The 15,160-nt window shown below is 42.5% G+C and overlaps 1 protein-coding gene across 3 annotated transcripts in view; it reads right to left on the reverse strand.

The window, feature by feature from the left end:
• Positions 1-15,160, reverse strand: part of SLC23A2 (solute carrier family 23 member 2) — a 128,294-nt gene that overhangs the window by 14,733 nt on the left and 98,401 nt on the right. For all 3 annotated transcript variants that reach the window (XM_078850674.1, XM_078850675.1, XM_073325291.2), the window contains 4 exons: positions 9,195-9,283; positions 5,982-6,052; positions 4,643-4,824; positions 274-394 (listed from right to left, as the gene is read on the reverse strand). In XM_078850674.1, coding sequence (XP_078706800.1) covers positions 274-394; positions 4,643-4,824; positions 5,982-6,052; positions 9,195-9,283 — 463 coding nt within the window. The remainder of the gene's footprint in view (positions 1-273; positions 395-4,642; positions 4,825-5,981; positions 6,053-9,194; positions 9,284-15,160) is intronic.

The following is a 15,160-nucleotide window of genomic DNA, read 5'->3' on the forward strand; positions in this document are numbered from 1 at the left end:
AGCCCACACGGAGCCAGCTGCAAGAATGGGGACTATGAATACTAGAGGTTTGTCACCATTTCCTGTACTAAATGAGAAATTTTGTGGAGTTTCTTAAAAGTGCATTTGTGGCGTTATCCCCATTATTATTTTTTGTGATCTGCTCAGCTGGTTCTAGAAAAATCAAAATAGTCATCACCAGTTCAGGGGTGGTGGGGGGAGGGAAGAGTCCATTCAGACTATTTCACCATAACCTGTGGTATGGAAAAATCAAAGACAAATGGAATTACTTACAGGAAACATTTTAAAAAGCTGCAACCTGTAGGCTGTCCATCCTTTTTTGGATTTGTAAATGGGTAAGGGGAATTTGACATTCCTTGCATATTGGGAAAACAACAACACTAGGAAAATAGTCCTGAGGGAGAGAAAAAAGGGCCATAAATCATTCACATCAGCACGTTCAAAATCCTTCCCATTACGAATATAATATTGTAATCTCTTGCAGACATTCTACAGCCAAGGTATAGCAGCATATTTTGGTGCTTAACCAAGACAAAACATTTTTACAGAGAAAATGAATACTTTAAGTATGAAGCCATTGTAATGAGAAATCCAATACTATAAAATATGTATACATGCTTTCGAGTGTCATAATACAGTTAAAAGAAAAGGAGTACTTGTGGCACCTTAGAGACGAACAAATTTATTGAGCATAAGCTTTCGTGATCTCAGCTCAGTTCATTGGATGCATTCACTGAACGCTGCAGCTCACGAAAGCTTATGCTCAAATAAATTTGTTCGTCTCTAAGGTGCCACAAGTACTCCTTTTCTTTTTGCGAATACAGACTAACACGGCTGCTACTCTGAAACCTGTCAAAATACAGTCAGAGGTAAATAGGTCAGAACAGAGGGAGCGAGATTAAGAGATCTAGGCCACTGAGCGATACATATTCAGAGATGGGAAAGCCACTGAGATGGAGAGAGATTGTTCTCTATAACTCCTGTCTTTAGGGCGTTGCCACTATCCATAGCCTGTGTGTGAAAGCACAGATGTCTAGGACTCTATGAAATCTCACTGCTAAATACGCAGAAGGGGAGGTCAGAGACAGGCTGGAGGCAAGTACATGGTGAGATCTTAATACTCGGTACTTACATAAAGCCTACCATCTCCAAAGCACTTTACAAACATTCATTAAGTAAGTTACCAAAAGTCAGTTCTAGCATCAGCTCTTAAAGGCTCAGATTTTGTGGTGTATTCACCCTCCAACATCCAAGCGCAACAGTCAAAGATTAATGAGTTACACGTTAGCACAGGGTGAAATTTCATCCTATGCAGAAGGACAGCTCAAGGCTTACACACCACTTAAGTTCTCAAAATAGGGTTTAAGTGATATACAGAACCTGTGCTGGCTCTCTAGCACAGAGGTATAATTCACTTATCCTTTAGGTTAATACATAAAAACTGCACTACTGATTTATGGAAAGTAAGTTCTGGTGAAGCCATACTCTAATTCCCATCCCACTGCGAAGTTTTTACAGAAAACACATTTTTTCTCTGAAAACAAGTCATGACTTCTGAGAATCCAATAACAGAAAGAAGGAGAAAGTGTTCAAAAGTGAAAGAAATGCAGATCCATCGAGAGAGAGCACAAAGAAGGGGAAGATGCAGCATGTGTAATGCAGAGTTGTCGGGCAACATGAACTGCTAAAGCCACCCACACCATTCTGTTGAGTAGGATACTTACAATGGCAAATGAACAAAAATCAATCTCTCTCTCCCAGGCAGACCAATATTCCCAGTTCCATTCAAACTTTAGAGTTAATAATAATAATAATAATACTGTTTATTACTTGTACTATAATAATGCCTATCAGCCCTAGTATTAAGCAACCATTTTTCTTGGGCCAAAGCATCTGACTTGAGTTTTGGACTTGCCTCAGGGTCACAAGTGCAAACTTCTAATTTAGAAGGATTTTAAAAAAATATTAAATTTAGCACTGTTGTAAGATTTTAAGTCACTGCTGCTCATACTGTGAAGAGGGTCAACAAGGCACGGTATTTAATATTTTACTCAAGCTCAATATCGCGGAGAATGGTCTTAATGCCTAAAAAATACCATCAAACGACCTGAATGAAAGCCTATTCCAGGTCCTACCCAAAGTAGTGACCTCATATGCTTCTCTAGTCTCTTATGGTATTCTCTGCTGACCTTGAACAAGATACTAGTCCTTGTCTTGAGAGCCAATCTCGCTCTAGTGAGTCAAATCAGAATGCAAACTACATAAAAACTTGAGTTAAGCTGTTCTAAATATAAACCCTTTTTGAGATTCTGAAGGAGTAGGTTCCATCCCCAATTCAAAGATTTTAAGCTTTTCTCTCTTTCTTTCCATCTTTTCCTGTTCCAAATCACCTTTAATTCAGTAGAAAAAAGTTTTGTTCTCTCTTAAACTCCAGGTACAGCGTGTTCTGCGCAGGAGTGGTGTCATTCATACTTGCAGAAGTATGAATGATAAGAGGTACCTTTCCTTGCATATGAGGTACATCTTGCACTCTTCAAAGAAAGACATTACTGAAAGATGGACTACCTTTGTAAGTGTAACTAGCTCACCCTAAACCAGAGTTCGACTGGTTGCCTATAGTATTAAGTAAAAGTAATGGTAAGAACTAAAACTGGATTACCCAAACATGACAGATGTTCCGAGCTTCCTAATTCAGAGATAGAGCTGGCAGTGGTTAAAGCACAGAAGTGGGAGTCAACTCAAAATGTAATTCCAGCTCTGCCATTGCCTCATTGGGACCATACACAAGTAAACCTTTGCGTCTCAACCTGCTGATCTACTAAATGGCTGTAATATTAGGCCTGCTTCAGGGGGAAATATTGAGGCTTACTGGCAGTCTCTGTGTAGTATTTTGCGATCCTTGGATGAAAGACATTAAGTAAACTCAGCAGTATTAGTACTAAAATTGAATATTTTGCCCTCAGGCCCTGTGACAAGGCAATTTGCCTGCAGTATTCTTGGAAAACGTGATTGAATTAAGTTTCAGCATCTTTGGAGTGCAAAGTTTATGTATTGTGAGATTGGATGTAAATTCTCAGGGGGGCAAGAGAAGGGAAGAGAGACGTGGCCAATGAAAGCCCTGGGAAGTGTGATGAGCTTCAAAGGACTATTTTAAACAAGACAAGAAGGATCTTCTGGGACAAACAAGTGAATTTACTAGGAAATACCTGGGGGAAAGTGAATGCAAATTCCCACCTTCAGACCCAACCTTTTGAAATTAAACCCCAAGGAGAGAAACGCCGTCTGCTGATTATCTTTTCTCAGAATCTGAAGATCCAAGATCCAAGCTGTATACAGGAGAGACTGACTTATTCATGGGTGTGCTTCTTCTCAGCTAAAGCAATGATGAACTTGTAACCACAGAAAAAGCCCCTTGTGAGGCCTGAAGGCCTGATCAACTTACTAGAGCCCTAGCTGGATTGGGGGGTGATTTCTGGTAAGCTTATTAGCATTCATGCAGAGTTTTATTGTTTTTAATAGGTTCTCTCTGTAATGCTTTCATCTTAAGAACAAAGGTTTTTGCTTACAAAGAACTGCCGGGTAACTTAGAACTGGGCAATTACAGCTCTTTATAGCCTCTGAGGAGAAAGCAAAGTGCAGATGCAGGCCTGTTTAGGCAGTCTGGCTTGCTGCGAAGTCACAGCGGAAGTAGGAAACTATGCAGACCGGAAAATCCCCAGTCTGGAGGGAGACAGAGACAGGTCTCACTCAAGAGGTAACAGCTGAAGAGCTGGGAGCCCACAGTGGGTGCCCTTACTGGCCAATGCAGGGGGAATTCAGGTGGAGCTGTCCTGAACTGTGACAGGCCTTATTCACCAAACAGACCAGCGTCGCAGATGCACAACTGAAGCACAGTCTAGGAACTCATGTTTCCCAGTCTTCACATAGTCAACACACTATGATGCATCCTAAGAGTGAGTTATTTCAGCCTTGGACTCTGATTTGTGCAACATGTGACGTCAGAAAACTGTTTGGGAAATTAAAAATCCTGTGAAACAGGACTAACTGCCTGTTTAGTGTAGTTCATTCACAGGCATTTTTCTGCCTCCCAAGTTAGCAACCTAAGTCTCTGTCGCATGTCATAACAGAGAAGATATTTTCATGAGACTTTTTTTTTTTTAAATATACTGAGTTTAGCTGACTGAGGAGACACTTTCCAGTCTTGTACAAAGTTCTGCATTGCAGCAGTCGGACAGGATTTATTTATTGGCCGATGCTCAACTATTTAATTGCTGTTCCCTAACAACAAATGGAATGGGAGAGGAGGTGAGATGTCCGCCCACAGTGGGAAACTTGAGAGTTGCTGCAGGGATTTAAATGCAGAAGGAAGTAAGGGAATACACACAGAAAGTAAAAATAAAGGGCGAAAGTCACATACATGCTAAAGCTGTGCATATTTCCTCACTAACAGTTGTTCAGTGTGAACGCAGGAAACCTATATAACAAAAAAAACTACCAAAACATTAATTACTACTAAAGGCTATGTCCTATCCTTTGTGCAAACCGCTCCCTGACATGAGCAGGAGAACCACTGTGGAGTGACAACTGTATGCATCCTTTCTTCATAATGCAGCTCCAGTTAACCACATCCAAGGGTACTTACAACATAGCAATACCCCAGTGTTTGCCTGCTCTCTCCCCTGCGGCCTGGAAACCCGACAGGCCAATCAGAGCCACAGTTGGTGTAATCGTCAGAGGTCCAATGTATCTCAGGAGAGCTCCAGGAAGGCCAAGGAAGCCAATCACCACTTCTATTAAGGAGGACATGATAATAGCCCCTTGGATCTGAATACACAAAGAATGGGAAAAAATACAGTTCAATTAAGTTTGAAACAAAACATTCTTTTTCGGCTCTGGGTTATAAACTGCAATTAAAGAATTCAGTGACAAAGCAGGCCTCAGCAAACTGTTTTTGGTCATACAACAGCTAATTATGAGTTTAAGTGACTTATTGCTTACGTATAACACTCATGTTTTTCTCCACAAAACTATTACCCAACGGACCAATGGGCCAGTTTGGTAGTTGTGTGGATAGCACATCACACTGTCATACAGGAGACCTGGGTTCCAGGCTAACCTTTAAGCTCTCAGATCGAACCGGCAAGGGCTGGTGGCGCCACGGAGGTGAGATGCTCTTAGCTCCTAGGGGCAGAGTATATGCTGCATTGTTCACAAGTGCTCCTTAGAAGCTGGCATAGAGCAGCGTTGTGGTCTCAGGAGACTGCCAGCCTTCTTGGCTGCAGGGCTCTTGGCAGGATGTAGCTATGGTTTGAACATGGGGAAGAGAGAGGGGTTGTTTTAAATTGAGGAAAAATTTGCAGCCCCAAGCGACGGGATGGGAGATAAGTTCCATGACACATGCCTCAATTGGACTATGCTACCTATCCTTCTGTAGTGTGATGTCTGGGCACAACCCCCATCCTGGGCTCTGCAGGACAAAAGAAAGTTCATACTGAAATGCTGGAGGTGGGGAAGGAATTGGGCAGACTCAGCACGTCTCTGGGGAGCATCAGCATCTCCATCAGAACTGTATCCAGCTTTAGAAACCTTGATATCAAGTGATTTGCTCACTGCAGATCATTATCCTTGGGGAACAGCCTATTGAATTACTGAGCAATGGTAGGCAAGCAGCTTAATAGCAGCTAAAGTGTTTAACTGCTATTGGTGAACACAAACTGCGCATTCTAAGCAGCAGAATATTAGTCTCCCTTGTGTACTGTACTGTACGTCTTTTTGAACGTGGTAGATGACTCATTGCATTCCATTTTCAGTAATGCATAAAGAAGTTGGAATGGTTAAAATTTGCACAAAGCAGATAACGGGATATAGTCACACTTAATGGTAGTGAAGGACAAAATTACAAACTTAAAATACAAGAACATGCAGAGGTACGGATGAGAAACCTTAACTGAAATGGGATGATCAACAGAGAAAGACATTACCTCTCGTATCCTGGGGTACCAGATATGCTCAGTGTGCAGCAGCTCTGTTGTGCCATTAGTAACTGTTACATCTTGGAGGAATAAAAAACAAACACGTTTTCATTTCTGTGTCCCATTCAGAGTGTTTTATTTTTAGTAAGTGAAAGATTCACCTAATACTTCAGCACTAGTTTATTTTTTAGACTGACCAATGTTTGAGAAACTAAACACTCCAGTCCCAGCAATCAGCTCTCAGAGTCTGGCTACACAGCAACTAGACACCAATGGCTGGCCTGTGCCAGCGACTCAGGCTATGTGACTGTTTCATTGCAGTCTATGCTTCTGGGCTCAGGCTCTGAGACTCTGCACAGTGGGAGCGTCCCAGAGACCAGGTTCCGGCCTGAGCCCAGAAGTCTACATGGCAATCAAACAGCCCTGCAGCCCAAGGCCCGGGAGCCCAGGTCGAGTGGCACAGGCCAGCCACAGGTTTTTCTTTGCAGCGTAGACACATCTTCAGAGGACTAAGGCAGCATTTCCTAAGGGCTAGCCACCAGAGTGGAAAATCCTAATTTGCCAAATGTAAGGGTCACTTATGGATTCTTTTCACCCCAGTAAGCTGAGTGGGAATGTTTTCATCACGAGAATTACTTGATTTTATACGTCTAAAACAGTCAAACATTTGTCATTTACTAATTTAACAAGTTCATTAGAGTGTAATAACAGCTCGTGTCTGACCCCTTTAGAAGGTTAGAAATGGTCAAGAGCAACACAAAGCAAGGGTCCTTTTCAACGATAAACTGAAACCAGTATCTCATTTGATCTCTAATACAGGAATAAGCCACAACAGGGTGTGTACTTCTAGGCTGTTAATACACGCTTCAGGGCACTGTGATGCATCCAGTTGAAAGCAGATCACGCTCCTTAGCATGGCTTACTGCCATGGACACTGAAAATTTGTGTGTAATTTCATCATGTCCAGGGCCTGATTTTCTGAACTACAGACTTGGATATCTACCTTCTAAGATATAAAACCTAACGTGAGCTGTTGCAAATATCAAAAAGAAGAAATGAATGTAAGAGGGTCACAATTAATTAAAGGGATCTGGGGCCTATGAGAGGAAGCCGGAAACTCTTTTTTCACCTTTTCATCTGCTGTTCCCTTCCCCAAGTCAAGCTGCCTCATTCTGCACAGGTAAGATCTTAAAATCTACCATAGAAAACTGAACTGAGAGCAATGACATAGTTCCGACTTCAGTTTTTTAACTTCAAGAGAGACCAGATGGTCAGGTTTCATTTAAAAAGCTAACTATACATCTGTGGAAAACTTCTCAAGACACTGGGGTGGGCAAAAGAGACACTGAAGGCCTAATTTGGCCTACAGTTTGGTTTGCTTGTTTAATTGGTGACATTGAGGTGGAAACCACCAAAACCTGGCTCTCAAAATTCAGGCTCATTATGCAGAGGTAACAGTGAAACATCTATTGCATAGAGTTTATGGCTAAAAGACTAGCTCTTCTAGTCTGATCTCTTGTATATCGCAGGCCATAGAATTTTGTCCATTTACTCTTGTATTGAGCCCAATAACTTGTATTTAACTAAGGCATATTTTCCAGACAGGCATCCAGTCTCGATTTGCAGACACCAAGAGATGAAGAATCTACCACTTCCCTTGGAAGTTTGTTTCAATGTTTAATCACCTGCACTGTTAAAAATGTGTGCCTAATTTCTAATTTTAATTCTTCCAGCTTAAGCTTCCAACCCTTGGTTCTTGTTCTGTCTGTCTTCACTAAAGCCCTTTAGTACCTGGTATTTTCTTCCTATGAAGGTACTTGTACACTGTAATCAGACCACTCAAAAAAAAAATTTTTTTTTTTGATAAACAAAACAGATTGAGCTCTTGAAATCTCTAACTCCAAGGTATTTTCTCCAGCCTTCAAATCATGTTTTGTGGCTCTTTTCTTCAACCTCAAATTTTCAACATACTTTTTAAAATGTGGGTATCAGGACTGTATGCGGAACTACACGCTATTTCAACACTGGTCTCACCAACGCTATGTACAGCAGTAACCATCATCTCCTTACTCCTACTCATTAATCCCTTTGATACATCCCAGGATTGCATCAGACCTGTGCACCACAGCATTGCACTGGGAATTCATGCTGAGTTGCTGGTCTACTATAACCTCTAACTCCTTTTCAGTTGCCAGGACACAGTCCCCTATTCTGCAGGTATGGCCTTCATACCTTATTCTTAGAAGTACAGCTTTGTATTTTAATACAGTCAGATGTGTTTTGTTATATGGGTCCAGATTACCAATCAATCCAGATGACTGCCCTATCGTCATTATTTACTATTCAGTTGGTCTTTTGAGTCATCCGCAAATTTTATCAGCAGCAATTTTATATTCGCTTCCAGATGGTTGACAAAAAATGCTGAATAGCATTGGACCTAATAGTAATCCCTGTGGAACCCCGCTAGAAATAACCCCATTCAATGGTGATTCCTCAATGACAACAATGTTCAAAGATCTCTCAGCTAGACAGTTCTGATTCCACTTCACACAAGTTTTGATACTGTATAGTACTATTTTAATTTTTGAATACTGATGTAACATTAGCACTTTTCCAGTTTTCTCAATTTTCTGTTTTCTCCTTAGCCAGATCTTTTATAACTCATGGATGCAAGTTATCCTGCTGATTTACAGAAGTTTATCCCCGGTAGATGTTGTTTCAAATCCTTCTTAATAGTAGCATGCAAAGTACTTCAGAATGCTCGTGTGACAAGAGTACATCATCCTGCTTCATTCCAAATGCACAACAGAAATATTTATTGAACACATCTGCCTTTTCTGCATTGTTAACAACAATTCTGCTATATCTATCTAGTAATGGGCCTGTACCACTGCTAGACCCCACTTACTGAACAAAAAAACCCACCTTATTTTCCTTAGCGCTACAAGCCAGAGATTTTGCCCTGATATAATTAGCTTCTCGCTTTTTTTAAAAAAAATACTTCATTTACACGAAGAGTGTATTAGACATGGAAATCACTAAAAGAAAGTCAGAACTCCACAACAGCATTTTTACAAAATCATGTTTTCAAAAGCAAAGAGTCAAAACAATTCTCCTAATCTCTCCACATCGGTGAGTTGCAAGTTAGATGTCCCATTTTGAGTTACCTGGGTGACTTATCACGTGGTTAAAATTCCATAAGCATACATGACTTGCATTTACCTGTGTCATTACACTTCCACTTCTCCAAGGAGAGGATCGCTCTGGCAGGTGCTAAGAATGCAAAAGCACTGGCTTGAAACAAAGGTAACCTGAAGGAAATGGAAAGAGAAAATACAGACCTTTGTAGTTTGCAACATCATAACACTGTTTCTATGTACTTTTCTACGTGTGGTTTTCACGAGGTTAACCCTCTTCAACTTACTACTCTTTTTCCACTATTAGAAATTTTGAAGTAAACAATTTTTTATTTAAAGGAATAAAAAGAAATCATAAAAAAATCCAACCACCAGAAAGACATTAAATGCAATAGCAGCTATTATTAGTAACAAATGTTACTGAACACTTGTATGCAGATACCAGGTATTGGTACAACAAGACCTTTATTCAACGGGGAAAGGCCGTGCATAACAGGTATATACTAAAACAATACAAGTGTGAGGTGCTGAATGTGCAGAAGTACAGTATATGAAGTGTTAAGTTAGCTTGTGAAAGGCAAGTTATTCTTCACATAGTTTGAATAAGGGCTAGTCTACACTGGCTTTAGCCTTGTTGGTGTAGTCACAGCAGAGTGCTGGGGGAGAGCTCTCCCAGCGCTCTAAAAAAAAACACCTCCATGAGAGGCACGGCTCCCGGCGTTGGTACACTTTTCACACTGGCGCTTTACAGCACCGAAACTTGCTGCGCTCAGTGGGGTGTTTTTGCAGACCCCATGAGCGAGAAAGTTGCAGCCCTGTTAAGTGCCAGTGTAGACAAGCCTTAAGTGACACACCTGAATTGCACAGCTGGGATTAAAAGCATATATAGTTTGATTACTGAGTTGATGTGTAAATAGCTATAAAGCAGGTAAAAACTGATAAGTTCCAGGAAAGCAAGAGCAATGAATCTGGAAGCTGAAAGGATATTAAGAGAAAAGACATGTTTAATATTGTTTATATCAATTCCCCAAACGGTTTTAAAAAGGACATCCATCTGCATCTTTCTGTGTATTCAGTAAGCTATAGCTTGCACAACATGTTAAAACAGTAATAGACATTGCTTAACTATTTAAGAATAACACTTTGAACTGTTCTCTACAGACTGTTTTTGCGAGATGGTCACATCATTCTCTTTAAAAACAGATCAAACTCTGGCACATCGAGCACTTCCTGCTCATGGGGCACTGGCTACACTCCTGCTTTTCTGCTGCTTGTACCGCCACAAAAGAGAGCCCTGATGCCGGCAGAATCAGCAGCACAGGAAAAGGAGCAAAACCAGCAGGCTCAGCTCGGGGTAACAAGTAGCCAAAAAAAGTAGGACTAGAAATGCGAAATGCCGGAACAACTGGAGGGAGGACCTTCCTCAGTGAGGTACTTCAGAGAGTACGATGAACAGAGGAGGTGGCGAGGAGATAGAAAACAGAGGCAATAGGAACGTGCATGAGTTAATGTCATACGTTCACAGGCAGGAAAAGGGATCAAGAGTTGGTATATGATTGGCAGGGGAGGTGGCCATGAGATTCTTTTACAAGAATTGGCCCACACAGAGAATTTAGAAACCTCTGCTTTTTAAAAATTCTAAGTACGGGCAGCACACAGACCACATGTGAATGGCCATGACTTTGCTTGGATTGTGAGGCTTATACTCGGGTGTGAGTCCCTATATCGGCTACTCGTGGCAAAAATCTAAACCATATCCTGAGTGAAGAGAAATGGTGTTTGCTGTGAGCAAATGATTCATCTCATACCTTTGATCTTCACTAGACAAACTGGCACCCAGGGCAAAATATGTAATACCTGAAACAAGCTGCTACTCCTCACCTCTACTTACCCACTACTTCCCTTCTCCTTTTACAAATCCTTTAATATACCTCTCAAAAACATTCTTCAATAATGAAGTCAGTTTAGTGTTTCAACTTGATTCCGGCAATTTAGTCCATGCAGAAAAAGCTTTTCAAACCTTGTGTAAATTTAACTTCATCTGTAACATGCACATGTTGTGAGCATTCAAAGCTTAATATTTGTTCCTTTCAAATGATTAGGTATCAGCACATTCTATGAATATTAAATAGGCACAGAAGCCTGGACTTCTGCTGTGTCAACTTGCCTCCATTTGACACACAACTTCTTGACAGATAAATTTAGATTTAATTTTTTTAAAACATCATAAAATTGCAAAACTGCACTGTCTTGGAAGAGATCAGTGCAAAAGAATTCAGGAGTTGAGCTTTTTAACTATATTCGATAAGGAACTGTTATGTGAAGTGTTCAGAGATGCTCCAGGCTGTGGAGATTTTTAATTAATTCATGATGTTTGAATTTTCAAGTAAAACACTGATGCCCTGATTTAGGGAAGTATGAACATATGTGCTCAGGTTAAGCTTTTGGATATTCTCCTTTGATAAATTCTTTGTACATTGTCTAATGCGGTTTTGCATGACTGACCCCTCAGGCCTTGTAAGTCAAAGCTGACCTGCTATATTGATCATGAGAGTTTCTGCAGCAGACAAGATACCAGCTTTGTTTTTTCCTAACCAGAAATTAACATAACCTATCTTACTTTGTTACAGTAGTAAGCGAGTAAAGAACAACCATGACCAGTTATCTTTCAAGAAAGCTAACATTAGCACTGGCCTGGGTTAATAGAATATCAGGGTTGGAAGACCTCAGGAGGTCATCTCGTCCAACCCCCTGCTCAAAGCAGGGCCAATCCCCAACTAAATTATCCCAGCCAGGGCTTTGTCAAGCCGGGCCTTAAAAACCTCTAAGGATGGACATTCCACCACCTCCCTAGGGAACCCATTCCAGTGGTTCACCACCCAACGTATTCCATACAATGCCAAACATATTCCGTAAAATGCCTTTCCAATTTTTAAGTTCCACACATACTGGATAAGAATTATGCTACTGTCAGGGTTCCTTCCCCCACTCTGAACTGTAGGGTACAGATGTGGGGACCCGCATGAAAGACCCCGAAAGACCCCCTAAGCTTATTTCTACCAGCTTAGGTTAAAAACTTCCCCAAGGTACAAACTTTCCCTTGTCCTTGAACCGTATGCTGCCACCAAGCGTTTTAAACAAGGAACAGAGAAAGAGACCACTTGGAAACGTCTTCCCCCAAAATATCCCCCCAAGCCGCGCCCCCCCCCCCCCGGTTCCTGGGGAAGGCTTGATAAGAATCCTCACCAATTTTGTACAGATGAACACAGACTCAAACCCTGGGATCTTAAGAACAATGAAAAAATCAATCCGGTTCTTAAAAGAAGAATTTGAATTAAAGAAAAGGTAAAAGAATCACCTCTGTAAAATCAGGATGGAAAATACTTTACAGGGTATTCAGATTCAAAACACAGAGGATCCCCTTCTGGGCAAAACCTTAAAGTTACAGAAAACAGGAATAAACCTCCCTCTTAACACAGGGAAAATTTACATAAAACCAAAGATAAACTAATCTGCCTTGCCTGGCTTACTTATACCAGTTGCAATATTGGAGACTTGGATTAGGATGGGTTGGAGAAGATGGATTACTGTCTGGCCTCTCTCAGTCCCAAGAGAGAGCAAACATGTAAACTAAGAGCACAAACAAAAGCCTCCCCCCACCCCAAGATTTGAAATTATCTTGTTCCCTTATTGGTCCTTTGGGTCAGGTGCCAGCCAGGTTAGCTGAGCTTCTTCACCCTTTACAGGTAACAGGATGTTGCCTCTGGCCAGGAGAGATTTTATAGCACTGTATACACAAAGGTGGTTACCCTTCCCTTTATATTTACCTACAGCCATATTTAAACCAAAGCAAATCTTTAATGTGTGATTTCAATTTGGGCTATAGTGCAGTACGCAAGTCCTTAGTCCCATTTCTAACGTTTACACTGCAATCAATTCACAGAGAGTAAATTCTAATGCAACACCAAGGCCAACACCATTGCTGCAGACACATAAACCACAGTACAAACGCTGAAGCTCTTTTGTAAAAGATAAGGTTACTCGAAGAATAGCAATTCACAACTAACTTGCAAAAAGTAAGATGCTAATTTAGAGTTTAAGTGTAACAGCAAGCCTGAAGCAGGTTTGTAAAAGGTAAGGTTACTCGACGAAAACCAATTACTCACCTTCTCGGAACTGTTGTTCTTCAAGATATGTTGCTCATATCAATTCCAATTAGATGTGTGCACGCCATGTGCACAGTCATCTGAAAGTTTTTCCCCCTCGCAGCACATGTCGGGTTGGCTCTAGAGCGGTGCCTTCATGGCGCTCCATCTATGACCCTGGCAACCCGGCGCCTCCTCAGTTCCTTCTTGCCAGTTACTCCAACAGAGGGCAAGGGTTTGGAATGGATATCAGCAACACATCTTGAAGAACAGCTACGATAAGGTGAGTAACCGTTTTTTCTTCAAGTGATTGCTCATATCTATTCCAATTACGTGACTCCCAAGCCTTAGCTAGGCAATGGGGTCGGAGTTATGGAATCGCTGATTGGAGCACCGCTCTGCCAAAGACTGCATCATCTCTGGCATGCCGGATGATGGCGTAATGAGAGGTGAACGTATGTATCGAGGACCAAGTTGCTGCCCTGCAGATTTCTTGCATCAGGCCCTGGGCCAGGAACATCACTGATGAGGACTGGGCCCTCGTGGAGTGTGCCGTACGAGCCGGGGCTGGTGTTTTGGCCAGCTTGTAGTATGTGCGGATGCAGGACTTGATCCAGGAAGCTATTCTTTGAGATGAGACCAGGAGTCCTTTCATCCCATCTGCTACCACTACGAACAACTGGTTCGACTTCCTGAACAGCTCGGTGCGCTCCATGTAGAAGGCCAGCGCTCGCCGAACATCAAGGGAGTGCAGCCTCTGCTCACGACTACAGGCATGAGGCTTAGGATAAAAAAAAAACAGGCAAGAAAATGTCCTGACTATTGTGGAAGTGTGACACAACCTTAGGAAGAAAGGCCGGGTGGGGTCTGAGTTGCACCTTATCCCTGTGGAAAACCGTATAAGGTGGGTCAGAGGCAAGGGCCTAACTCAGACACACTCCTTGCAGATATAATGGCAACCCAAAAGGGTATCTTCCACGACAGATAGAAAAGGGAGCAAGTCGTCAGCGATTCAAATGGGGGCACCATCAGTCTGGAGAGGACCAGATTAAGGTCCCCCACGCGGACAGGCTGTCTGATCTGGGGATGTAGCTTTTCCAGACCCTTGAGGATCTGACCAACCATAGGGTTGGCAAAGACGGAGAGTCCAGATGCTCCTGGGTGGAAAGCTGAGATAGCAGCGAGGTGTACCTTTCTGGAGGACATTGCCAGGCCGTGCTGTTTCAGGTGCAGAAGGTACTCTAAGATGAGAGGTACAGGTGCCTGAAGAGGGGGTGTAGGACTCTGGTCACACCAACACAAAAATCTCTTCCACTTTGCCAGATACGTGGCTCTAGTGGAGTGCTTCCTGCTGCTGAGGACCACTTGTTCTTAGCACAGAAGCTCCATGGGGTTCAGCCAGGAAGCTTCCAAGCTGTGAAGTGGAAGGACTGCAGGTCGGGGTGATGGATGCAACTGTGGTCCTGAGTGATCAGGTCGGGGAGGAGTGGCAACGTGACCGGGGCATCCACTGACAGTTCCAGGAGCGTAGTGTGCCAATGTTGTCAAGGCCATGCTGGTGCCACGAGAGTTCTCTCTGCCCCGTCCCTGCGGACTTTGAGGAGGACCTTGTGCACAAGAGGGAACAGGGGAAAGGCAGAAAGCAAGCGGCCTCCCCAGGGTAGCAGGAATGTGTCCGTGATTGAGCCTAGGCTGTGTTTCTGGAAGGAGCAGAACACCGGGCACTTTCTGTTGCTCCAGGTGGCCAACAGATTGATCTGGGGAAACCTCCACCTTTGGAAGATGGCGTGTATGACATCCGGCCAGAGGGACCACTCGTGATTGCGGATGGACTGCTGAGGTGGCCTGCCAGTGTGTTCTGAACTCCTGGTAGATGGGATGCTTCCAGATGAATGGAGTAGGCTAC

This window comes from Lepidochelys kempii, chromosome 26, assembly GCF_965140285.1.
Source record: "Lepidochelys kempii isolate rLepKem1 chromosome 26, rLepKem1.hap1, whole genome shotgun sequence".
Taxonomy (NCBI): domain Eukaryota; kingdom Metazoa; phylum Chordata; order Testudines; family Cheloniidae; genus Lepidochelys; species Lepidochelys kempii.